Here is a 24,792-nt window from a genome sequence, read left to right as displayed (position 1 = left end):
ACAACAGAAACAGAAAGGAGAACTTGCAGTTTCTGAGGGCTGGCTGCAGCATGTGGGGCCTGTGGTCTTGGGTCCTACCTAAAGCCACTGGCACCCCCTAAGTGTGGCCCCCCCACAGCTTCCGGGACCCCATCACAAGCTAGAGCACCCCATCTTGTAGAGGTGGGCAGGGCTGTGAGAGGATGATGACTGGACCAGGCGGAGGGCAGGGTGTGCTGGAGGACAGCTGCTTCCGTGGGAGGAGAGGGAGCCGGGCTCTAGCCACAACAGGCCTTGGTGGGACTTAGTTTGGTCACCTTGTGGCCTTGAACCCCCACAGTGGAGGGGCCAGCAGCTGCTGGTTTTCCAGGGCCTTCAGCCTAACCTCAGGTACCAACTCGCATCCTTTCTTGGGACTCTAGGCTGGGGAGGTAGGTGGGTCCCCACAGACCACAGAGGCCTACACATGCTAAGTGAGGCTGGAGGCTGTGGGAAGATCAGAGGGAGGATGCTTACTGTGTCCCTGGCCTGACTACAGGAACCCTGCCCTTTCCTGGAATGGACCCTGACAAAAGGTAAGTTGGGTCTTGGGGATGGGTGGAGTGGCTCTGTAGGTCAAGGACAAAAAACAGAGCTATCTGCTTCAGGTGCCTGAGGAGGGGGCCAGGCTCAGGGAGGGTGTGCAGGTCCACAGGCGATGCAGGGTGACCTTGGGGCGGGACATTTCCATTTCTGTGAGGAATCTCAGAGCCAGGGTGACTTCGTGGACAGGAAGGTCGTTAGCAAACTTTAATAGAAACATTAATTTCAGCTGAGTGGTAGTCCTCGGAGGGCACGCAGCTGCTCTGAACATTCTTGGGAAGGGTGGATGGAAGCCGCCTCCCACTGGGTAAACCCACTGACTAGGCCTGGAGTCCTGGTGCTCCTCTACCAGTCACCAAACCCTGGGGCAGCCAGGCTGCAGGGCCTGGTTGAGGTGGCTCTGGGGAAGGCTAGCGCCTGGCACTGCTGGAGCTCTGAGGGCCCATGCCGCCCTGAGACGCAGGCAGCTTGCCGTCCCCCAGGCCCGGCTCCCTCTCTGTGCATACTGTACCTGAAGTGGCGTGTACAACAACGTCAAGTTAGGAAACCAAGGTTCAGACATACAGGAAAACCAGGGTCAGAGACACACACACCGGCCTGGCTGGGGTGGGGAGAGCAGCTGGTAAAATCTACGGACTTTAGGGTCGCAGAGGGTCAGCGGCGCTTGTCGCTGACTGGGAGGGGCGCACTGTCCTCCTGGTGGCTGTGTCTGGTGTTGGGACTGTAGGGTTGGGTTTGGAATAAGCAGGAGTGTGAATGCGGTGAGGGGGTCTCTTGCTAGTAGGGGGTGAAGCGGCTGTACCCTCCTCGGCAGAGGCTAGCCTGCAACATCAAAGATGAAAAACAGCCAATCAGTACCATCTTTTGGCATTGGGAGGAAAAATCAAAAAGAAAAAAGATAAGGAAAAAAGAAAGAAAGAAACATCTATATCCCACTTTCTTTCCCCCAACGGCATTTCTTTGGAAAGAATGGGCTTCAGGTTGTCATGGCAACCGGGGCCTAGCATTTCTGTGGTGGTGGTCTTGGCGCTGGGAGGGGTGCTCCTCCTCCCTTGCAGACTTTCATACTGTCTCGGGGCCACTTCTTGGGGCTTCAGCTGGGCCCACCGTGCCCTCTCGTGGAGGGACATCTAAGTGTGAGCTTTCTCCTCATGCCTGTTGGGCAAGTCCCTGAGGGACACCCCTGACTGGGCTCCGAGGTCCTGGCTCAAGCACGGAGCCACTGAAGCCTGAGGGCACACCGGCTGGTCTCAGCTTCTGCCTGCATCTGAGTCTCCCATGGCTTCAGAGGCCTGGCTTAGGGTCCTGCCAGAGAGGTCTGCATGGAGTCCCGCACACCCACCCTCGGGCTTCGCAGGAAACGGGAAGAAGGCAGCAAATACAGGAGGAAAAAGTTGCAGAATGCCTCCAGAGCCTCAAAAATAAACTGTAAGCAAGAGGGACCCGAGAGCCAACCACAGCACAGCTCCTAGCTAGCAGCTGACTGGAGGCTGAGTCGTGCAGGCAATCTGGGCCTTCAAGGTTGCAGTCCCCTGTCTCTTCCTGTATGGCTGTGGCACCCTCCTAGCTACAGCCCCCTTAGGCCTGCTCAAGATGTCTGGGGCTTCTCAAAAATCAACAAAGACAAAAATTCCAAGGAAATAACCAAAACCAAGGGAGATAGAAAAAAAAATCCAAGTTGCCTCTCAGCCTTCTCGCTCCTTAGTCCCCAAATGTTTTCATCTTTGATGCTGGATGCCAAGCTAAAAACATACTTCAACATCCCTGGGGGTGAACATGGCAGGGGAAGTAGGTGTGCACTGGACACAGACTGGGCACACAGGGGCTGGGCTGTGTTGACATCTGGGTACACACACACATACACACGCACACAGACACACCAGCTCGCCTCCTCTCCCGCCCTGCTGGGGACCAGATACTTGGAGTCCCAGGGTAGTCTGGGAAGAGATCTTGGTGAGAAAGAGTTGCTGGACTTTAGTCCCTCTGCCAAGTGAGACTGGGAGGGCCAGGCAGGGGCTGGGGGTAGGGTGATGTTCAACCTCAGACACTTCACAGGGAGGAACGGGCTATGTCTGCCCAGGCAGCCAGGCCTCTGTGGCCACTGCGGGGAGGAAAGGCCACGGCCGATTTTCTCTGCTGTCCTGATACTGCTGGAGGAGCCTTTGACAGGACTGTGGTCACTGGGCTCTAGAACGCTAGGATGCTCTTCCTAGAGGTCCAGTCATCAAGAAGGGTTGGACCTGCCTCTTGGGCAAGTCTCTCCCTCTCAATAGTTGTGTGCTTCCCCCCCCTGCCAACTAGGCACTGGAGGTCTCAGCCCCTCCCCACAGCCTTGCCCCACCCATCCACTACAGGATGGGTCTCCTTGTCCCTCGTTCTTACCATGGTTCCGATGCTGTAGGTTGCTGTGGGGCCGATGGTGTGATGGTAGGGGTCAGTGGCTGCGTAGACTCTGCCGTAACTAAGGAAGCGCAGGGAAGGAGAGGGTGCAAGGGAGGGGCAGCTGAAGCAGGCACCAGCTGACCAGCCTTGCCAGACCAGCACCCTTCCCCAGGAGACCCTCTCGGCTGTTTGAAAGGAAATCTCTGGAACTTCGCAGGCTACCGACCCCCTTTGCTAGGCGGGCAGTGTGTTCTGCCTGGGGGCACGCAGAGGAGGTGACGTTCTTAGCAAGTTCGTTTGACTCTGCCACCTGCAAAACTAGGGCTAAGCTCTGGGAAAAGGGTTTGAAAGAACAGAGAGGTGGGGAAGATCACAAGCCAAGGGGTGACACTCTGTCCCACAGCCGTTTGAACTGTGACAAACTCTGAGAGTTCAGGCCTGGGTCATAGCGCCCTGTACGGCATGTACATTTGGCGAGATGGGACAACACACTGCACCGGGGGCGGGGTGGGGGGCATGGGCTGGAGGATCTATCAACTACTGGCGGGGCCAGGTGTCCTCCCTCCCCTCCCCCCAGGCCACAGCGGGAATAGAGAGGCGTCCTAGGTTTCTGTAGGCGGATCTTCTATGGCCCAAACAGGAACTCTGAAGCAACTAGGCCAAGAGTCTAAGAGAAAAGGCACTAGGCTCAGCCTCCTGTGAGGAGACTTCATTCTGAGCATATTCGTAGCTGGGCGTAAGAAGGGCCAGGTGTTCCCAGATAGCACAAACTGGAACACAGAGGCCAAATGGAGGCTCCCAGCTGCCTTCCTGTAAGGGGTGTTGAGTGCTGGGGACCCTGGCTTGAAAATCAGGTGTTATCTGCTCCAAGGGCTAGAAGAAGTGGCCAGTCAGGGGCTCTCTGGTTTGTGGATCTCTGAGCTCAGTCTGGATTTGTTTTCCTTCCAGACCCTGCCCTCACCAGACACAGACACCCGCAGTTCCTGAGGTGAGGCTTCCTGTCTGTTAGAGCCCACCACAACCCCTCCACCCGCAGGCAGCCTGCTGCTCCCAGCCTCACCTGTCACTGTAAGCGGCTGCGGCGGCGGCGGCTGCGGGCTGAGCATATCTGTAGGCTGCATAGCCTCCCTGCAGGGGAGGTGGGAAGGAGAGATGGCAGACGGACTTAGCGAGGCTCACTCAGGATGAGGCAGAGCCAATGAAACTGCGGCGGACACAGACCCAGAGGGGCCAGGCCATTAGCAGGGCTGCGGACTTCAGGCCTCCTGTGCCTGACTGTCCTCTTCCGCCTTGGCCTGGTGTGGCTTAGGTGGGCCTAGTCTGGGCGATGGGGATGCCTGAGGACTTCACTGTTTAAGATAAGGCAGGATTGCTTCCTTTCTTCCCTCCTTCATCTGTTCTCACAACCGTTTGTAATTTCAGTGCATACTAATGTGAGCCAATTATGTCTCTGGCTGCATGCTGAGTGCCCACAGACCCACCAAACAGACCAGCTACTGCTTGAATGCTGACAGTCATAGGAAACCCACTGGTGGCTCTGGACCCAGTCCTGGACACTAGGAATGATGAAGGGGGCCTAGAATGGATGGGTTCAGATAGTGCCTGAGCCTCAGACAGCAATAGTCAGTTATGGGTAGCTGCCCAGGTCAGAGGCAGGTCCACTGTGTGGGATGCTCACTGAGGGTTCAGAGCCACAGAAAGTGATAGGCACAGTTTGAAAGGGAGAGGGAGGCACAGGACCTCACACAGAATGGGCACCCAGAGCCTGCCTTTGGTCTCATTCAGGGCTGCCACACTGGCCAAAGATGTCCTTGGGTGCTGATCTTGGCATGACTGGGAATGGGAGAGGTTCACTCAGTGTCCCTCATCTAACTCCCTGCCACATGGAGCAGGGTGCCTTAGGCTTATAGGGCTCCTGGGACAACCATTAGCAACGGCCATGGAAAGGACAGATCATCCAGGCCAAGCCATGCTGGCATCCCTGGAGATGCCATGGTCTGTGTGCACGGGGCTCAAGCACCAAGTCCAAAGGGCAGGGGGAATGAGGCCATAGGGCAGAAAGACTTCTCACAGACACAGAGGCTGGACTTGCACCCTTCCCTCCCCAGGGCTACACTTACATAAATCTCAGCACCATAAAATCCATCCTGATACACGACCCTGGAAGCAAACGGACAAGAGAGTGGTGGGAACGCTGGAGAGGTGGGGTAGGCCGGCTCCGGTGTCTGCGGAGGAGGGAGGGGGCACGGTGCCAGCCCCGCCCACGGGACTGGCATTTTAACAAGCGTTTGCTCCAGTGCCCTGTTTGGTATAACAATAGAGTAACACCCTTGCTGGTCAGCTCCGTTCTCCCAGAACCCAGGGGCCCATCAGCTCAGTCCTGCTTTCCTCCCTCCCTCCCCCTTCAGCAGTAGCGGGCAGGACCCCAGGGAAGGGACCAGAGAGGGCTCCCAGAAGGCCCATGCTGGACCCAAGGGCTGACATGTGCTCTATGTCAGATGAGGCCAGTGAGCCCTGGGGGGTTACTGATGAGGAGGGCAGGTGCAGGGCTGGGCTCTGCGGTCCCCACCATTCTGTCCTGCCCCGCGCTTCTAGAAGAGCTGCTGAGCCCCCTTCAACGGCCCAGGGCTGCCTCCCCTGCCCCCTGGCTCTCCTCCAGCCTCCCCCTCCAGGTACTCACGCTCCGTAAGTTGGAATAGGGGGCGGAGGTGGCGCAGCTCGAAATGTGTTGTACACAGCACGGCCTCGGCCCCGAAGGTGCGCACCCCGGTAGGCGACGGCGGTGCCCGTGGTGGGATAGGGGAAACTGGTCACTGTGGGAAGGGGCATGTGGGAGAGGGAAAGTGAAGACAGGGCCGAGACTCCAGCCTCGCTCGCCCTTCCTCTTCCCACCCCACCCGCTCCAGTCCCGCCGTTACCTGCATAGAATTCAGGCCCATAGACTGCTCCAACCACAGGGTTCAGCTTCCAGCCTAGAACAGAAAGCACATGAGCACTGGCTTCCCAGGCATATTGCCCCCTCTCCTCATGCCCAGGACCTCCAACGGCAGCGAGTAGGGAGGCCTATGGGATGCTTTAATGCTTAGCCTCTACAAAGGGGAGGGCCTGTCCAGGGATGGGCAGAGAAGGTGGGGTGTTGCCCAGGGTCCCTCCCCCACACCATAGCCACCTGCTGCTGGAGGGATAGCAGGTATCCCCCCTCTAGCCCATCACCTGGGTTCTGAGGTTCTCCCTGCACTGGGACCTCCCCCAGCTTGCTCTTGGGCACCCTTGTCTTAGGGCACCAGAAGGTTGGGGTACAATGGGAAGGGGAGACACAGCTTGAAAATATTCGCATCCATGGCTGGGACAAAGGATTCACTGCTAGGGGTCTTCCCCTCCTGCCTGAAAATCTCCCTGCTGCCCTGAGGTTCCTGGGCTCCCTTCCCTGAGTGATGGGTCCCACCCCCTGTCCTCTCAAGTGCTTCAGTAGAGGAAGAGGGGGAGGAAGGTCACTGAAGAGTACAGTGACAGGGCAGCTAGATGGCTCAGCGAGTAGAGGTGCTTGTCACTAAACCTGGTGTCCAGAGTTCAAGTTCTTGGACCTACATGGTGGAAGTCTGTGTGCACTGGGGCTCAAGTTGAAACTCTTGCAAGTTCTCTGATATCCACACCTACTATAACATGCTTGAATAAACACACACACACAGATGTTCAAAGAAGAATAATGATTGACAGGTCCCGGGGTAATTGGAGTGTGCTGTGACTACTATTATCAACTCCTGCGGGTGTCACCATGCACTGGGCAGGTGGCAGGTGCCCCCCCCCATTTTATACTCAGACTGGTAATATGGGTGTGTGTGGATGAGTGGGATTCAAACCTGCACTCACAAGCCAGATGGACTTCCTGCTGTCTCCCCACACTCCTGCTGGACTCTGCACCCAGCCTCTCCCTCCTTTCAGGTGGACAGTCCTTTCTTCCCACTGGGACTCAGGAGCAAAGCCCTGATTCCCTGGGGCCTCCAGAGGCAGAAGCCAGCTAGATTCCATTGGCTACAGGCCGATGGCAGGTGGAGCAGGAGTAGCCCACCTCCTCCTCCACGTGAGTGCTGAGGAGAGATGGAGAGGCCACTGGCCAGCTGGAGAGAGGGTGGCGGGGACTGCAGCAGAGTGTACGTGGAAGTCTCCAGACCCAATTCCACAGTCCCACAGGAGGGCAGGTGACAAGCAGCATTCAAGTGGAGCATCCAGACACCTCATACCCACTTCCGTCCAATAGTGTCGTACCTTGTGTCTAAACTGGCCAGGGTTCTGGAAACTTCCATACAGCTAAGGTTAGCAGGGAAGAAATCTGGAGAAATCTAGCCCAAGATCTCAACTTCCAGGATGTATCATAACAGAGCAGAGCCCTGGGGCCGGCCTGGGTCCCACCCTCCCTAGGCTGCTTTCCAGGCTCTTCTGGGTCCACCCTGGAAGAGAATCAGGGGCTGTACCCTGTTTCAGGGGTTCTGAGCACCCTGACCTGTCAGCTCTGGCTGTCTGAGAATGTCTAGTTGCTTGCTGGCTCTGCTTCAGTTGAACCCCATGGTTAACTGAGACAGCCGGAAGATTATTTGTGTCCACTGCAGGTAGGACACCTGATAAACCTCGGTGGGCTTGTTTTCTGCAGCAGGGATCCCAACCCAACGATGAACTTCAGAGTCCCACTGTTCAAGCTCCCATGAGCCGATGGCCCTCCCGGCCATGCGGCTGTGAACCCAGGACGGCCCCTCTGAAGCCCAGGGATTCTTGCCCAGCAAGCAGAGGCACCAGAGCACAACTCTCCTACAGCACTGATGAGTGGGGCTCTCTGCCTCTCTCATTGCCTGACACCAGCCAGTGTCAGTACCCCAAGGAGCCAGCAAGGAACGGAGCCGCCTGGGTTCATGTTACTCTTCAACTCTCCCGTTCCACCCAGACAGTGGTGTGACTCAAGGATCTTGTGTGAAGAGGGGGAGGGACTCTGAGGCGTCACAGCTGCTGAGGGCCCCTCAAGCCCTGTGGCTCCACAGACACCAACAGCTCCCTTCCCTGCCTGAGTGGCTGTGCAGTGGCTGCAGACGGCAGCCCTCAGGATGGGCAGCTCACCATGCAGACAGGCTTTCTAGTGGATGTCATGACTCTGTCCTGTGACCTAGTCCAGGGAGTTTTCTAAGATGCCCGTGGCTCGCACGTGGCAGGTGTTCACATTGGCTGGATCACTGTGTCCAATTATCCCAAGCTGCAGAATGAGGAGCCTATGACTGAGGCCCTGCATGAGACTGGGTTCAAGTTCTCTGGGCACTAGAACACCCAGATCTTAAAGAGGGCTTTATCCATTTAATGGGGGTGGTGGTGAAGGTGGCTGAGTGAGATGCTGAGGGGTCAGGTACATCGGAGCTGGCCTCTGGACAAGCTCCATTCTCACCAGGGGCTTCCCTCGTAATGACCACTCCCTAATCACACCACCTACAAATCCTGCATCTCCTGCACCTCAACCCGACCCTTTGACCTCTGGTGAGAGGCACCGTCTGGCAGAAGTTGGCCGAGATGCACTAGGGACTCAGACAAGTCCAGGACACCTCCAATTTTTCAGAATTTTGAGAACCACATCCTTGCAAAAGTGGGGAGACCTTGACACTCAGTCCTAAGCTCGGGTTGGTTGGAGTGCCCATCTGTGCTAGTTGGGTTTTTTATTTTAATTATTCCAACTTGACAAAGCTGGAGTCATCTGGGAAGAGGGAACCTCATGAGAAAATGACCCCATCACAGCCTGTAGGCAAGCTCGTAGGGCATTTTCTTGATTAATGACTGGCATGGAAGGGCCCAGAACACTGCAAGGGGCGCACGGCAGGCAGGTGGTCCTGGATGGTGAGAAAGCAGGCTGAATAAGCCAGATGGAGCAAGCCAGTAGGCTGTGTTCCTCCATGGCCTCTGCTTTAGCTCCTGCTACCAGGCTCCTACCTGACTTCCCTCAGTGATCAGATATATAAGCCAAATATGCCTGCTCTTCCTTGAGCTGCTTTTGGTCATATGTTTACCACAGAAAGCCTCACTAACACACCATATCCCCTGGTTGCTGTCTGGCTGCACACCAGCGGTAGCCCAGCTCTACACACAGCCCATCACGGAGGACAAGGGCAGCTGTGGTGTGGTCCATCCTCACGGAGTGGTCTGTGAGTGCACACCCCTCCAACTACAGACACTGCTCCCCAGTGGGCCCCAAGAGCCAGACCTGGCCCTGGTACACAGCCAGCTACCCTCAGGGCAGACCTCTCACTGGGCAGAGCAATCTCACTGTGGAGCCAGCCGCCAGAGCTGAGGAAAACGGTGCCTGCAGCCCGGGAGGTGTGCGCACACACAACCACACAGTCCACTCACAGTGTGGGCCGGCTGGGGCCTCATAGTGTAGCTGACGCTTTCACAGTCCAGCAGACACGTGCCTTTTTGTGGTCAGCATCTCACTTGACACTGACAGCTGTGGCCTGAGCCCCAGTGGCCCTTAGACATGCCATTTGTCCTTCCCCAGCCTAAACAGTGGATCTGGGGTTTCATGGAGCCCAGAACTCTCCTTAAACTGATGCTTCTGCCTTTACTTTGCAAGTGCTGGGATGCAGGTGTGTGCCACCACCTGTTTATATGATGCTGGGGGACAGAGCCCTGGGCTCTGTGCATGCCAGGCAAATCCTCTACCAGCTGAGCTCCAGCCCTGAATACTCCTGTTTTCAGGTAAAAAAGAGCGGGGTTCAGACAGGTCTGAAAGTTTGAGGTCCCTGGCCCTTCCTTGCCTGTGCTGTGTACATGCATTGTGAATGAGGACAGCACAACAGAGCTGTCTAGACTCAGGTCTAGTCTTCCAGGAAGTCACCACTCTTTGTCTGCACTCGTTTCCTGTCTATATGGATTCTGGGAGCTGTGCACATCTGGGAAGGCTCAGGGGCTCTGACTGGAGACACCAGCTATCCATCTCAACTGACCACTCTTCTCTGGCAGAAGTGGGAAAGCTGGGATACTGGGTGGAGATAATGGTTTAGCACCCAGGAGGGCTGGCCTTCTGCTACCTCAGCTTTCCCAGGCTTCTGCCCCAGCTCCTGAAGCATGCTGGGAGTTTCGGGTTCTCACCATTGGCATATGGGTTCCCAGGCTTCTTATTGGTCATGACCCGGGCTGTGGCATTATTGACCTGTCCAGAGATAGAAAGAGTGAGTGAGTCAGCTTCATTGTAGGCCCTCAGCCACCCTGGTTTTACCCTTGGGGTGTGGCCTCTGGAAAGGAAGGCCACCGAGGCTCCTCAGCTGCTGTTTAGCTGGGTCCAGGACCCTGGCCCATACTGGTGCTTTTCACAAAGCAGTCCCAGTAAGTGGAACCCAGCACTTCTGGTAAGCTGAGGCCCTTGGAGATAGCTGCCCACTGGCCACCGGCCAGGCTCCGGGATGTTCTCTTCCAGGTCGTTGCTAAGGCCCTCCTAGGTGTGTGTGCCAGAGAGCTAGTCCCACCACCATGAACAAGCCTCCCTTTTCCCAGGGCAGGGTCTCTGACCTCCCTCTGGAACTTTCTGATGGGACCATCGGGGGACAAGGTGTGTGAGGAAAGCATTAGAAAGACAGAACCCAGGGGCTGTTCGGGCGAGCCAGGTTGTCTGGGGGAGGGGCAATGACACAGAGGTCAGAGGTGGCCCATGTGGAAGTGAGGGAAGCAGGAGTGGATCAGGCAGTGCCTGAGCAAGAGGTCTGGGCCACATGCCTCCTCCGCACCGTGTGAGTATGTGTGAGCCTAGAGGCCTAGGCAGTGGCCTCGGAGCCACTGGACACTAGGCTGGGTCAGGGATTTCAGCGTCCCTTCAGTTCCTGCAATCCTCGGCCCCTCTTTAGCTTCTGCTTCAGGCCTGCTGGGGGAGCCCGGTTCTGGACCCCAAAGCCACACTGAGGAGTCAACAGGAGGAAAGGGGCAGAAGTGGGGTGCCTGGGTGTTCTGCTCAGCTCTGCTCACTGCTAGCCTTTGGCCAGCTGCTATTGGTTCTGCTTCTGTTCCTTAAGACGGCAGCTCAGGCTGCCGGGTGAGAGGACCCCTCTCTGTCAGGGACAGGAGGGCTACCTGGCCTCCTCGTGTGTTTTTCTGAGGTCCCTGTGTGTGGCTGGGGATGGGCCTCTTCAGGAGGCAAGAATGGAAGGAGGCTGAAGACAGAGACCTCAGAAGGAGCCTGGGGCCTCCATTGGCCAGGGTGACAGGTGCTAGGCTCAGCCAAAAGCTGCTGGCTGGGAGGTCATCCTCAGGGCAGCCCCTCCTCCTGTCGGAGGCCCCTGTTGGGCTCTTTGTCGGGTGGGCAGCAGCCACCAGGCTGGTGGGGGGCCCATGGGTTGGGGCATGCTGTCCAGGACCTCCCTGCCCTGCTGCCGCCGCACACTTATCTGAGCACCTCAATTTTCCGTCCCTCTACGATCGTCCCATTCAGCTTCTCCCGGGCTCGGTCAGCATCTGAGCTAGTTTCAAAAGTTACAAACCCAAAACCCTGTGAGTGGAGGAGCACAGACAGGAGGACAGGATGAGAGAAGGGGAGGAGAGGAGGGGGAAGGGAGGAGAGGAACGGGAGGGGAGAGAGGGGGAGAGAGAGGGGGCAAGTCAGGTGAGTGAAGGAGAGCCCCCAGTGTCAGAAGTCTGTCTTGGTGCCAGCACTAGGAGATCGTACTGGGGGTGGGGTGGGGGAGGCCCAGGCAAGGGCACCTGGTAGCCGGCCTCAGCCCCACCTGAGCTCACCACGTTGGACAATTCCCAGGACAGGCCAAATAGATGCTAACCTGCCCAGGGGACCATGCCTGCCACTGTCACCCCACTTTGAGGCGAGGGGCTGAGGCTGGGCTCCGTGGGGGACCAGGGCCCCCAACCTTTGCTGTGGGAGCCGAGGGGTGTGTGTGGGGGGCTCGTCCTGGAGAGGGGAGCAGAGCTTTTCTTTGCTGGTGCCCTCCCGGCCTACAGACTCTGCAGCCCCTCCCACAAGCCTCCAGGCTCTAGGGGTGAGTGTGGGGGGGTGGGGGCCCAGGCCCAGGGCTGGGGTCAGGATGGGGCTCTGGGGTGCAAGCAGAAGGTCCTGGCAGCTCAAAAGAGGAGAAGCAGCCTGGCAGCGACAATAGACAGCTGGGGGCGGGGGGCAGAAGAGCAGGGAGTACAAGCACCCGTGTGGCTCAGGGTCCTCGGGCAGGCAGGCGAGCGGGCGCGAAGCTCTCCAGGAAGGAAACGCACATTTCACACGTTAGCCTGGCGGGACCTACAGCCGGCGCGCTGTAATGGTGGCGGCCTCTGTGCGGCACCCACCTTGGAGCCCCGCTCGTTAAAAATGATCTCCACGTCTAAAATTTTCCCGAATTGCTGCAGAGACAGAGAGAGGAGGGGTGGAAGACAGGAGAAAGGGGTTATGACAGCGCAGTCTTACCCATCCACTCCCAAGATGCCACTAGGCTAAGGTAAAGAGGAGCCCAGGGAAGCTCTTCCTTTCTTCCTCCGGAGGCCTTTGTCTTTCTCAAAGAGCATGTGTCATAGCACCAGGAGTGGGGGGTTGGGGGATGGGATGCCCAAGGTATCAGCGACATCCCCGATGTCGTGTGGGGAGGGGAGAGTTTGCACTGGGACCAGGAAATGGCAGTTGAGATGACAGAGCAGGACCCTTGGTTAGGATAAGGGACCTTCAGGTCCCTCTGAGCTGGGGAGGAGGGTGGAAGTTGGCAGTGGAAGATGTTAGAGTGAAGGGAGCAGGGATAGAACTGGGAGGGTGCAGGGCGCAGGGTGGCAAGATGGTTCCTTATACGGTTGAGTGCTGGGATCTTGCACTATTTGCTCTGTGCTGTGGGACTGGCTTGTGTGTTAGAGCCTGGGCATCCTGCTGGTACAGGGTGTCCTGCCAGCCAGGATACCTTGTTCTGGCTCTGGCCAGTCCCTTCCAGCCCCATGGCTAGCCTGTAGTCTCCATGGTCAGTATTGTCTTCCTCAGCGATATATGAGACCATGAATCTGTGGCCCACATCTCCAGACAATACCAGTGAGGCCCTTGGGCTGCAGCCTTCTGGGCCAGCAACTGATGGGGGCTCCCCTCACCTTGGACCTTCCTGAGACAGGGCAAGAGGGCCAGGGGGTCAAGTAGTTATAAGCCCCTGTCCGCAGGTTCTGAGGGGAGGGGAACCCTTTACCTCATCCTATAGGAACCCAGGAATATGACCGTCGGTTTATACTTGTCTGTTAGGACCCCTGTGAGTAAGCGTAGGGCGAGAGCCCACGTCAATGATTATCTATAGTGTCAGCCACTTAACTTAAGGGGCTTAGAGAGGTGCAGAGTCCCCTAAGACCCAGGATCAAAAGGGCTTGGTAACCTCATCATCTGAAGGTTCTGAATCATGCCTGTCCCACGGATCCACTGAGACCCACCCCAAGATCAATTCTAGGGTCACAACAGGGCTGCTCGGAGACACCCTGCATGTCCCAGTTGTGTGAGAAGGACTGGGCAGAGGGTTGAGGCCCTCTCAGGGCTTGCTTTGTGGTAGAGAGGGGCAGGTGCTAGACAGAGGGGGCAGTTAAGGCAAGGGTGGAGACAGAGAGAAGGAGCAGAGGCAGGCCACAAGGTTCTGTCCTGAGCAGGCCCAGGAGCTCAGGCAGCTGCACCATACCTCCTACCCCCAGCCCCCCTCCCATGGCCATCAGGAGTTGACTTGGTGCTCAGGTCCAAGGCGAGCCTCCCGGGCAGCCTGGCATGGGCTTGCAAGGACACCGCCCTGCCTGCAGCAGTGCAAAAACTAGGGCCAAACCCAGAGCGCCTCGGAAGGGAACTGCTGCCTGCTTGGTTCCAATCATTGTGTTTGTGAGTTGCTGCTCCCCCGGGGAGCCAGGACATAAGCCTGGAAGGGGGACAGGGCTTGTCCCAAGACCCACAGGAGAGGGTGCAGCAGTGTAAGGCTAGGAGGCTGGGTTGTCCCTCCAGGGGCTTTCTGCTGGGAGGCAGTAATCTGGCCCCAGGTAGGCTGCTGGGGTCCAGGAAACTCTCTGACCCCTGGAAACAGGTGGCGTGGGGGTGGTGTGCACTCTTCTGGCAGAGCACCAAGTGAAACTGACTCTAGAGAGGCAGCCTTCACCAACCACACTCTCATGTGGGCACCCCCTCTTGTGCTCTGCCAACAGGTTGAGGGGAGAATGGTGTGGACTCAGATGAGAAGAATCCAAGGACGCCCACCTCCTCCTGGCACTGGCTCTCTACAATAATGGGGCGGGGGGGGTGCAGGCAGAGAAGCAGGGGCGCGCACACTCACCCCGAACATTTGCCGCAGGTCAGGGTCCCTGAACCGGAAGGGGATGTTGGAGACGTGGAGTCGTTTGGGCTGCTGCTTCTCTGTGGGGTCAGAAGGGTGGAGCTGCTGGCTGTCCGTCTGCGCTGCCTCATCTGCCTGCTGCGGGGAGAGAACTAGCTGTGAGGGAGTCCTGCGGGCTGTGTGGCCCACCCATCCCCGCCACCTCTGCCTTTCCACCCGCCCCCCCATCAAGCCAGGAGAACCTGGGTACACAATTCCCAAGGTTCAGGTGGCAACCCCTGGCGGCTCCTTCAAGCCTTACTGTACTGATGAACCACAGCTCGCCTGCCAGATCAGGCTAAGCCCCATCCTTGGCAGGGTCTGCTGTGAGCTCCCTCAGCACAGGTCTCTCTACTGAGTTCCACCCTCCGTGGCCTCTTAGCCCACCGTTGCTCTCAAAAAGGTTCTGGGAGTTGGGGGCCTTATGGTGTGAGAACTGGCTTATGGTTTCACAGCTGCCCTCCTGTGTCCAGCTGTCTGCAAGGTTCTGCTGTGTCATGCCGTGTACTCCCAAGGTTCCTTACTCTAGCCATTCTGCTTCCCTCGGAAACCCTGGGGGTGACTCTGAATGTCAGGGTCAGTCTCACATAGTCTGTCCTCATGGAGACTCAAACACCAGCTGGCAGACAGCTTGGAAGGATGCTTTTCAAGCCCACCACTTGTACACCACTTGTGCAGGAGGAGTGAGAGCGCAGAGGCAGCATTCTTGAGGCTCAGCCCGTGTAGACGTCCTCAGCCAGGCCAGCCTTCAGCCTGACTCCTCTCAGCTGCATCTTCAGCAGCAAGGTAGACTGGCCAGCACTTCCTCTGCACTGGCTGCTGAGTGGGCATCTGGACCAACATGGTGGAGTCCATCTCGTTGGTTGCCCAGGATTGAGGTCTTTATGTTCATAGCCAGGTCACACACCCCCAGTCAGTCTGTCTAGCTCTCCACCCATCCCTAAGGCCTTAGTGTCCAGGACAGGAGCTCGGTGGATGCCCCGGCTCCTGCCCTGGGGTTTTTCCTCACTGTTGTTTCAGTTCTCCTAGTGGGAATGAACTCAGTGGTATGGCAACACCAGGCCAAGAACACATCTTCTGGTGGCTTTCTTCCACTCCCAATGCCCCCTTGCCCCTTGGGTTTTGAGGGGTCACCTCCCATACACAACCATTGAACTCTGAGTCTTCCTGGGGCAGAGGTGGGGGCATGTACTGGATGGCACAGAGGCAAGTGTTCGTGGCTATAGCTTCCACTATGACCCCAGGAGCAGAGGCAGCTGCTGGGCGGTTGATGGGAGAGCACAGAGGTCATTTCCCAGGAAGCTCTGGTGTCCTCAGGCTATCTCAGAGTGGACACATTCTGGGAGTGCTGCTGGGTATGAATCCGATGGAGGCTAGATAGGTAAGAAGGCTGTGCCCAAGGCTACTGAGCCTGGCACTTGTGCTGTAGTGAAAAAGATGGAGTCTAACTGGACAGGCTCCCCCCTAGACCATACCATGGCTAAATAGCAAGGGTTGAGCACCTCTGGGCTGCAGTTTGAGTGGCTCTCTGGCCTTCCCTGTCTCCTTTATGTCCCTTATATTCTTGTGTTCAGCCAACAGGATTCTGACCTGGCTTCTGGCAGCAGGTATCCTAGGTGACCATAGCAGAAGGCCCCGATGATGGCTCCCAGAGACCAGGTGCCAGCTGGGGTGGGGTTGTGAGGCCTGCAGGATGCAGAGTTTACATTCAAACGTCCTGTGGATGCAACTCTGCCTTGCTATGCCGGGAGGTTAATATGTGCACTGTGGGGGACATGGGAGGTCCCCTCCCCTTCTCCCCCACTCATGTCAACCCCGCAGTATCTCAGCAAGTCAGCCCCTGCGTCTGAACACTTATAGTAAACATGCATCTCTGAGCTCCGGGTGTGGAGCTGCAGGTATGACCTGGCCTTCCTAGCACTCCTGAGGTGCCAGGAGCCTCAGGCTTGGCAAGCTGGTATTTAATAACACTACCCAGAGGCCCCATGAAAGGAGCTAGGCTTGGGCAGGAAGACATAGGTAGTAGGAGCAGCCACACTGGGCAGGAGGGGACACTCTGGTCTGTTATGCCGCAGGCTCACCCCTGTGGGTGAGCAACACAGGGCAGCAGGCTCTCTACTGGAGCCGACAGGCTAGGGGACATGCTGGGGCTCCTGGCAGAGTTCCAGGCCTCAGTTCCACCGCAGTCCTCTTTGCTCTCAGCGCTGTTGCAGAAGGTGGACGATAGCCAGACTCCCCCCGGACAAAACAAAACAGCCCAAGCAGCCTGATTAGCGAGGCCAGTGGCAGGTGGGGCTCCCTCTGCCGCCGCCACAGAATCCGCGTAGCAGGCAGCTGCAGGTGTCTAATTAAGTCATCTTCGTCTTGGATTGGAGGCCTGGTTAGGGGCCTGTAATGTTGACTTCTGACCAGCAGAGGGGAGCAACGAGCACTGCCAGGTGGCCACTCTAGCTCTGGCATTCCTGCCGAAGCAAGCTGGCCAGAGAGGGGGCCTGCAAGACCCCTGAAGCTGGGGTGTCGGGGCTTTTTCCCCCCACGTTACTCAGCGCTGTACAGAGACAAGTAAATGGTCTCAGCACCCATAAACTGTAAGATGCGCCGAGAAACCCCTTCGTGTAATTGCGTACCTCTGGCCCTGAGAGTGGAAAGTTCTCCCTACCACTCATCACAGACCCTTCTGCTTTCCCACCTCTACCCATTTCAGGCTGGTGCCAGCTCCTGGGGGCTGAGGCAAAGTTGAGAAGTCCAGCTCCTGCCTGGAAGAAGCCTGGGTCTGCCAAACTCTGCACAGAGGAGTGAGAAGTCACCTGGGTCTGATGGGCGGAGGGGTTCTAGGAGGGCCTTGGGTAGCAGAAGGATCTGGCTATCCTGTTACTGGTCCAGAGCCAAGCTTGGCTGATGTAGCATAAGCTAAACTGGCTGTTGGAATTTCACTCTGTTCCTCTGGCTCCCTCGGGGTTCTCGAGTGATGACCCAGCCACTCTGGTGGATAGCCTTGGCGTGAGGGGAGGGACTCTCTGCACACACCCGCCCCCCAGGTCTTTCTTCTTTGACTGTCTTTCAGAACCCCAGGCTCTGTGCTTCCTTCGGCTGCTGAATGACATGCCATGGCTCTGCTGGCTGGCCACACATCTGCAGCATTCGCTCGAAGCGGATTAACAGCATCGACTGGTCTCCCGTTAGGCTGGCCAGCCTTCCCACTGAAGAGCGACTGTGGCCCTGTTCAAGGGCTGATACCGTCAACCCTCTTTCTTTCCCTCTCATGCCTGCTTTGTGCTGCCTTTGGGCAGCCAAGGAGCCAGGGTCCTTTACTTGCTGATGGAAGAAAAAAGCCACTTTGTCCCCCTCCACCTCCACCTAGCAATGCCTCCTGCCTGCACTTCCTTGGCATTTTCCAGGTGTGCATGGGTCAGTCTTTCTGAGAGCTTCCCTCTGTGTAAGGACTGGGTCTGAGCCATTGGGCTTCCAGCACTGGCACTCATGTGACCTCGGGTGAACAAGTGAGTGCATGAGGAGTGCCTTCCTCTGCCTGTGAGCTGGACCCTCTGTGTGCTGCAGGGCTCCCTGGGGTCCTTTGATGATGGTACTCAACATTTTGTACCACCTTCAGCAGGTGGCCCTGGTAAGGGAGGTGAGACTTAGGACCCAGCTGCAGGAGCTCCGGGCTCTCCAGGCTTCCTGCTGGGATCACAGGCTGGGGTGGCCTTTCAGAAGGGACCTCCAGACAACGGGGCACAGTACAGAGGTCTCTTGTATGACAATGAGGAGCAGTCCCAGGAATAACCAGGGATGGAAGTCATGGGGGGTGGTTTGGGACAAGACTGCTGAGCTCGGCATAAGGACATCTGAGGACCCTGGTGGCAAGAGCTATTGGGAGGAACAGATGGTTGGTGACTGGGTCCCTCCATCACTCAGACTTTGGGCATCTTGTCTGGTCAGTGGTTGTCAGGAAAAGTCCTGAGCTCTCAGGAACAGGGATCCCCAATTCTGAGCTGGAAATACTCCTAAGCAGGGATAGAGCAAGTTCAGGCCACATAGAGACCCTGTCCCCCAAAACAAAGAAAGCCTTTCTGAGCTAAGGCCCATACACATGTCTCCAAGGGAATAAGGGACAAGAGGATGCAAGGCAGCTGTGCCGGCACCGGACCACCTGCTCCCTCCTGAACATCAGCCTCAGGCCAAGGATAAACAGAGCTCCCGTACCACTCCCTGCTGGGGCAGAGCAGTCTTCCAGAGCTTAGTGGTTGCTGCCAATGAGGCCTAAGTGTGGACCAGCACTGCTCATCAGCAGGAGGAACCTCTCAGAGGAGAGGGGTCCTTGTGGTGTCTGTGTCCATGAGGTACGTGGGATAACAGGGAACACACAGGGAGGCAGGTGGGAAGACACCAGGGTACTTGGTGGCTATGTCCTGGGAACTCAAGATGGGTCCTGAGCCAGGTGGGAGAAGCCACCTAACTCTGGAGGAGAGCACTGTGTGCCATGTGCCTGCCACCCTGGTACCCCTCCATCCTAGTCTCAGGGAAAGTCCTAGAGAGAGTCTTCCGAATGTCCATAGGCTAGGCTGTTGATGCCTGACGTGGCCAGCAGGTGCTGGCTTTGCTGCTGGTTAGACAGCTCCTTTAAGGGAGGGCCTCCTCCTGGGGTAGTAGCATCTGGAATCTTAGCGCAGGGTGCACCTGTTCTCTGCTGTGGCACCCAGGGAGCTGAGCTGAGCTGGCTCCCTTGCTTCCTTGCTTCCTTGCTTCCTTGCTTCCTTGCTTCCTTCCTTCCTTCCTTCCTTCCTTCCTTCCTTCCTTCCTTCCTTCCTTCCTTCCGAGGGGGGAGGGCAGCCCTCAATGTCCTTTTGCTAGTCTAGTACCTTCTACCTCCCCAGTTCAGAATAGCAGATCTGCCCTCATGGTGAAATAAACATCATGGTGAATAGAACATCAGATACCACGACCCTGACACCCTTGTAGGACTCGAGCGCTCCAACCAGAGAACAGGATGGTCCAGGCTGTGTGTTCCTCAGGGCTTTGATATATTTTGCCATAGCCATGTCCCTCTGGGAGACTTTTGGGTACCAAACCTCAAAACTCAGCTTGTTCCAGGGTCCACACGCTGCCCTCAACGTCCTAACATCTCTGCCTCTGGCTATTGGAATCCGAAGGACGAGGCTGGTCACACCCTCTCTGAGCCTCAGAACTGCCTTGGTGCCTGGCACTCAGCCTGTGCCATCTGGGGCAGTGAAGTTGAGTCAGATTCTGCTAGTTATGTCTGTCTGGCATCCCCAAGGTGTCCAGGGGCCGTGGTGCTGGTTTCTGCTGTTGAATTATAAAGCTACCTGTCCATCCTTATGTCATCTGTGACACTGACTTGCTTTCAAACAGGCGAAGCCCCAAGGCTCACAAGAGAGGGTTCCCCCCCAACTCCCCACTGCCATTTGCTCATAAGAGGTCAGATGGGCCTTGTCTGCTAAAATCTATCAGGGAAGATCTGGGCCACATGGCTGTGACTTATTCACGGGCTCTGGTCACCTCTGTCTATCCCAAGGCTGTGGATTCGGAGACTTGGAACCAAAGCTCCAATTCTGAATCCAGGGGTTTGCCCCTTTCATCTGTGGCCCACAGCTAGAAGGACCTTGGCTACTGTGAAAAGGAAGGTGCACTGGAGTGAGGGTTCTGCTAGCTGTAGAGCAGAACCAGGTAGGTAGTGCCGGTAAAGGGAGGAAGAGCATTGGCTGGGCATGAGATAAGGTCAGGCGTGGCCCCGGTACCAGCAGGCCGACTCTCCACAGAGGGTTCAGGGGATGGTAGAGGATGCCCCTGCCCGTGCAGAGGGCAGTATTTGGGTCTACACAGCCTCTGTGGAGCCAGGCTGGATGGGGGTAAGGCTAAAGGAACACAGCTGGAGGGCCCCTGGGGCGACGCCAAGGTGGTGCCACTGTGCCCGGGGAGAGCAGAGCGAGCTGGCCTCCTGCCCAGGCCCTGCCAGCAGCCAGCTGCTGGGACGGAGCCAGCAGGGATGGGTGGATGAACCCAAAGCCCCACAGCAAGGGAGGGGAAGGCCCACAGGGACGGTGATGCCAGAGGAGAGGCCTGAGCAGCTGTAGCAGCAGCCAGGGGTGGGGGGTGGGGCTGCAGGACAGAGCCTGGGAGGGGGCCGCAGGACAGAGCCCACCCAGGCGGCTCTGTTTTCCCACTCCTTTCTCCATGAGGAAATCTGAGAAGTGCAGCGCTCAGCACTTTCACCCCCGAGCTGCATTACAACCGCGTAATTGAAGCTATCTGATTGGAGGGCAGCCAAGCAGGTAGATTACAAGTGATTAGAAATGATAGGAGGGCCTGCAACCCGAGACAGCTCCACAGTCGCCCACAGCCCACCGCCCACCCTTGCTTCCTCCCAAGACCCTAGGCAGCCCAAGCCTCTGGCTCTTAGGTCCCCTCCACAGGATATCAGCAGCCACAGCCACACTTCCCACCTCCCAGATGGCGTGAGTGAGGAGGTCACCACCTCATTCTGTGGTCCCTCTGGGTCACCTGCCCACTGCAGGGAACTTTGGTGCCAGATGAGGAGTAGCTGAAGTCTGGGGCTGGAAGAAGGCTCACTGGGCTGACCGCCACTGGGGGCAAATGTCCAGCAATGAAGCCTGGCCCTTCTTATGAACCTAGAGGCCATCTCTAGAAAGTTCTACCCAGCCAGCATGTACTGGGGACACTGCCACACAGTCCTGGGCTGGGCGGTGTGGGCGGGCTGGCTTACCGGCACTGTCTGGGTTCCGGCGATGGGCTGTGTGCTGGCCTCAGTGCCTGGCTGCTCGGGGTGCGTCTGTGCTGGTGTGTAGAGGGTCATGCCGTGCTCTGGGGGGACAGGGGTCTGGCCGGAGTAGTCCTGTGTGGGCTGCGGCGGAGGCGGGGCGTACTCAGCTGGGATTCCATTCTGAGGCGGAGGGGGGTACTGGGCAGGGGGGTAGGGCTGGGCCATCGCTTCAGGCGGAGCCGTGGCGTCCTGATTGCCCTGCAGGTGGAGAGAGCGAAGCCTTGGTTAGAACTCAGTCCCTTCGGAGTCTCTGAGGAACGCAGCCTTTCAACTCCGTCTCTGTGGTTTCCATGAGCCACTTTCTGTGGCATCTCCCAAAACCTCAGGATGGGGCTCCCCGAGCAGAAGCCCCAGCTCAGAGCTGCAGGAGGTGCTGGGAGAGAGGTGCCAGAGGCCCCGGGTCTGGAATGAGGTACTCCTGGCTATGAACGCTCATACTCGTCAGACATGAGCATGCAGCTTCAGAATTCTATTTTCTCACCTAGATTTTAAAACCAATTGTCTTCTATCAAGACTGTCGTAGACTCAGGGGTAGTTTAGCAATCAACATGGATTGATCTTCATGCCCGTCGCCTGTTGTCCCCAACAGTGTCCCCTAACAGCAGTGTCCCCTGAAAACCAGTGTTTGTTGGATTTGGATACCCATCTACACACGGAGCGCCCTGTTTCCTTGTCACTGAGTCTTTTCCCCCGGCCAGCCCCCTGCCCTTCCTCCCAGGTGCTCTAAGCTTTGGTTTCCCACTAGAAGGCTCAGCTTGACTGAACAGGAGCAGACCGCACCCCTACCCCTTCAGTCACATCAACTTGGGCTGATCACCACGGCCAGCCGGTCTCTGAGATCTCCCTAAGACCCCTCCTGCCCCCTGCAGTCTGCTGCCCAGAAGTGATGATCACCCCTCAGTGCTGACCCCTACCCCTGGCTGGGCCTCTGCAGTGGCTCTCAGAGCTGGTGCCCGGGTCCTTGGCATCAGCATCCACAGCAGCCTGGTGGCTGGGGATGCAGATCTGGGCCCCACCCCATGCCTCTTGGGTGCTTGTGAGGAAAACTCATGGGCAGACACAGCTCGTTGAGGGGCCTTCCTTGAACCGGGGGCCTCTGACCTGCAGAGCCAGGTGCAGGCAAGGCTGGAGAGGGAGGAGACATGTGAGCCTTCTCTGTCCCTGACACAGATGCTTCTGAGACATAGTCCTGTCTGCACAGGCGATGCCTTCACTCAGGTGAGCACAGAGGCCCATTCTAAGAGGACAGGTAGTGTCTCCCCCTGGAGCAGACCCCCAAGGGGACATCAGCAAGAATTCATGTCCTTGTTGAGTGACTTGGAGAAGATGAGGAAAGGGAAGGACAGGGGCAGCCTCCTTCTATCCATGTCCCTCCAATATGGACTCCGCTGTGGTGTGTGGTACCAGACACTTCATTTCATGAGAACCTATTTAAGTGCAGGCACGAGGTGGCGGGGAGGTGGGGGTGGGCTTGCACGACTCTCTTTCCTGTTCCCTTCTGTGGCTGCCCAACCCTTTTGGCAGTTGCATTACAGACCTCTCAGCCTGGCTGTGTCCACCTCAGCCTTGGGGTAGCACCCAGTGGGGTCCTCCCTAGCCCCATTACTGACCTCACGTGTCTTAATGCCCACCCTCACTGACAAGAGAGGCGCTTTCATCAGAGTACACACTGGGCCTTGCTCTTGCCCATTTATTTCACCAGGTTTGGTTTAAATCCCCAATAGCTACTGCTTTGGCATCTGGGCATGCCAGGCCCAAGCTGGGGCTGGGTTACCTTGGGGAGCAAGAACAGGCCTGCTTCACTATGCTTGTGCAAGGCCACAGCTGTCCAGATGCTAGGATTCACTGTGATGGTGCTCAGGGGGCCTGGCTACCTCATGCCACAGCAAATGTGAAGAATCTAGCTGCTCTGGCACCAGCTCTGTTCACCTGGTCATGAGTGCCAGCCTGCCCTGCTCCCTAACACCCCCAGTGCCAGCCACCCTAGGACACATTCACCAAGCTGATAGTCTCTGGTACTTAAGTCTTCTTTCTTCCCTCCTTTCCTTCTCTCCTTCCCCACCCCCCTACTCCTCCTCCTCAGCAAAGCTGCCTGGTCCTTTCCCTGTCTATGCAGATCAAAACTGGGGCAGTGTATGAGCTCTGAAGAAAGAGGTGTGCCTCACATTGCCTCCTCCCCTCTTTCCACCCCCCACTCGAGTTCTCAAATGTGGCACAGCAAACGCTCTCGCTGGAGATTGCTATCTCCCTGCTCCATAGTACTAGGTCTAGAAGCCATCTTACCTACTGCTACCAGACATGCTGGTGTTCAAAATGGGCAAATGGCTCACAGATGGAGGGGTTGGAGGGCTGGGGAGAGGCAGGTGTGCCACACAGGGGTGGGGAGTGTTTAGCATCAGGGATGGCCAACGGAGAAGAGCAGAATAACACAGGAGGCCTAAGGGTGTAGAAGGAGAAGGAGAGGGAGGGAGGGGCCTGTCAGCGGCCTGGCGGACGCCAGGGAGATCAATTCCCCTGTAAATATTTGATGAGCGCCCCCACTAACTGACACGGCTTCACAGCTCCTCTCCCCACTCCTCCTGGGTGGCTTTGGCCCTGAGTCACTCCAGCTACCTGGGGTGGGGCCCTGACCTGGGCATCTTTTAAAGCCCTTGAGTGATGAGAGTATGTAGCTGGGTCTGAGGGCCACTTGGGACTAGAACCTTCACAGCATGAGGAAGTGGACATGGTCAGCAGGGAGGCTCAGCCAGTCACACCCTTTTACTCCATGTGCCCTGCTCCAGGGCACCACAGTGACCGTTTGCAGGTGGTAAGACCTTATGCTCAGAGGTGACCAAAGCCACCTGGTGGCGTAGAGGTTTAGGCACTCATCCCTGCGTCTCCCAGGATCTCAGCTCTGTCATTACCATCTCCTCAACAGTCTTTCCTCCTGGGACAGGCCGTGGTTCTCCCAGTAGGGCAGTGACCCGTCATCCCTACCTCAGCCTGCTCAGCCGTGAAGCTGGAAACAACTGTCTACCACGTATGTGGGTTACATGAGCCCATGTGCACACATCCACATTTGCCCCTCATGGCTGTATAATTTGGCTTCCTTGTAATGAACGCCCCATTGGATCTGCTGCTCTGGACACCTTCCCATTCCCACACATCTCCCTCCCTTCCCTTAAGAATTCATCCTCCAGCCTGAACCCATTCAGGCCACAGTGACTGCTCTGCTGGTCCACAGCCCACAGTCCCCCAGCCAACTCTGATCTGCCTTTATGAACCCAGAATCCAACCACTTAGGTCAAGTCAGTGCTGCCATTCTGCCATTCCCCCCACCCTCCTGGCTTCCTGCTCCTGTTCCCTGTGGAATAAAACCCTCAAGTCCTCACAGCACTTCGAATTCCTGCTGATGGCCTTTGCCTCCTCTCTCCCCTCTGGCTTGTTTTGTTCAAATGTCCCTGCTGCTCCATGCTGGTCTTGCTCTGGCTCATCCTCTGTGGGGGATGCTCTCCTGTCAGACCCACTGGGGTGCTGTCATGTTCTCGGTACTGCATTCTCAGCAAGGCCTTTGTAAATCAGGGTCCCCAGCTCGCCACGTCCCTGACGCGCATTCTCCCCAGCCTGTGAGCCTGCACCCAGATGTTGACCGTCTAGGGTCACGGTCTATCTCCTACCCTGTAGGATATAGGGACATGGTCTTAGGGGAGCAGGCGCCATGTCTGCCTTGCTGTTCTGACCCTC

The 24,792-nt window shown here is 57.2% G+C and overlaps 1 protein-coding gene across 8 annotated transcripts in view; it reads right to left on the bottom strand.

Annotated features, from left to right (window-relative positions):
- Window positions 1-24,792, bottom strand: part of Rbfox3 (RNA binding fox-1 homolog 3) — a 398,556-nt gene that overhangs the window by 1,462 nt on the left and 372,302 nt on the right. For 3 of the 8 annotated variants that reach the window (XM_060386301.1, XM_060386299.1, XM_060386300.1), the window contains exons 4-14: window positions 21,010-21,264; window positions 14,229-14,366; window positions 12,250-12,303; window positions 11,357-11,449; window positions 10,063-10,123; window positions 5,862-5,915; window positions 5,624-5,756; window positions 5,064-5,244; window positions 4,004-4,071; window positions 2,944-3,022; window positions 7-1,383 (exon numbers count right to left, since the gene is read on the bottom strand). In XM_060386301.1, coding sequence (XP_060242284.1) covers window positions 1,339-1,383; window positions 2,944-3,022; window positions 4,004-4,071; window positions 5,064-5,244; window positions 5,624-5,756; window positions 5,862-5,915; window positions 10,063-10,123; window positions 11,357-11,449; window positions 12,250-12,303; window positions 14,229-14,366; window positions 21,010-21,231 — 1,128 coding nt within the window. In that variant the 5' untranslated portion in view covers window positions 21,232-21,264 and the 3' untranslated portion in view covers window positions 7-1,338. Of the gene's footprint in view, window positions 1-4; window positions 1,384-2,943; window positions 3,023-4,003; window positions 4,072-5,063; window positions 5,245-5,623; window positions 5,916-10,062; window positions 10,124-11,356; window positions 11,450-12,249; window positions 12,304-14,228; window positions 14,367-21,009; window positions 21,265-24,792 lie in introns of those variants that run through there. The other 5 variants (XM_021639830.2, XM_060386296.1, XM_060386302.1 and 2 more) reach the window with 4 other exon arrangements.

This window comes from Meriones unguiculatus, chromosome 7, assembly GCF_030254825.1.
Source record: "Meriones unguiculatus strain TT.TT164.6M chromosome 7, Bangor_MerUng_6.1, whole genome shotgun sequence".
NCBI classification, from domain to species: domain Eukaryota; kingdom Metazoa; phylum Chordata; class Mammalia; order Rodentia; family Muridae; genus Meriones; species Meriones unguiculatus.
The sequence above is the reverse complement of the archived record's forward strand: the minus strand, read 5'-3'. Positions and strand labels throughout refer to the sequence as shown.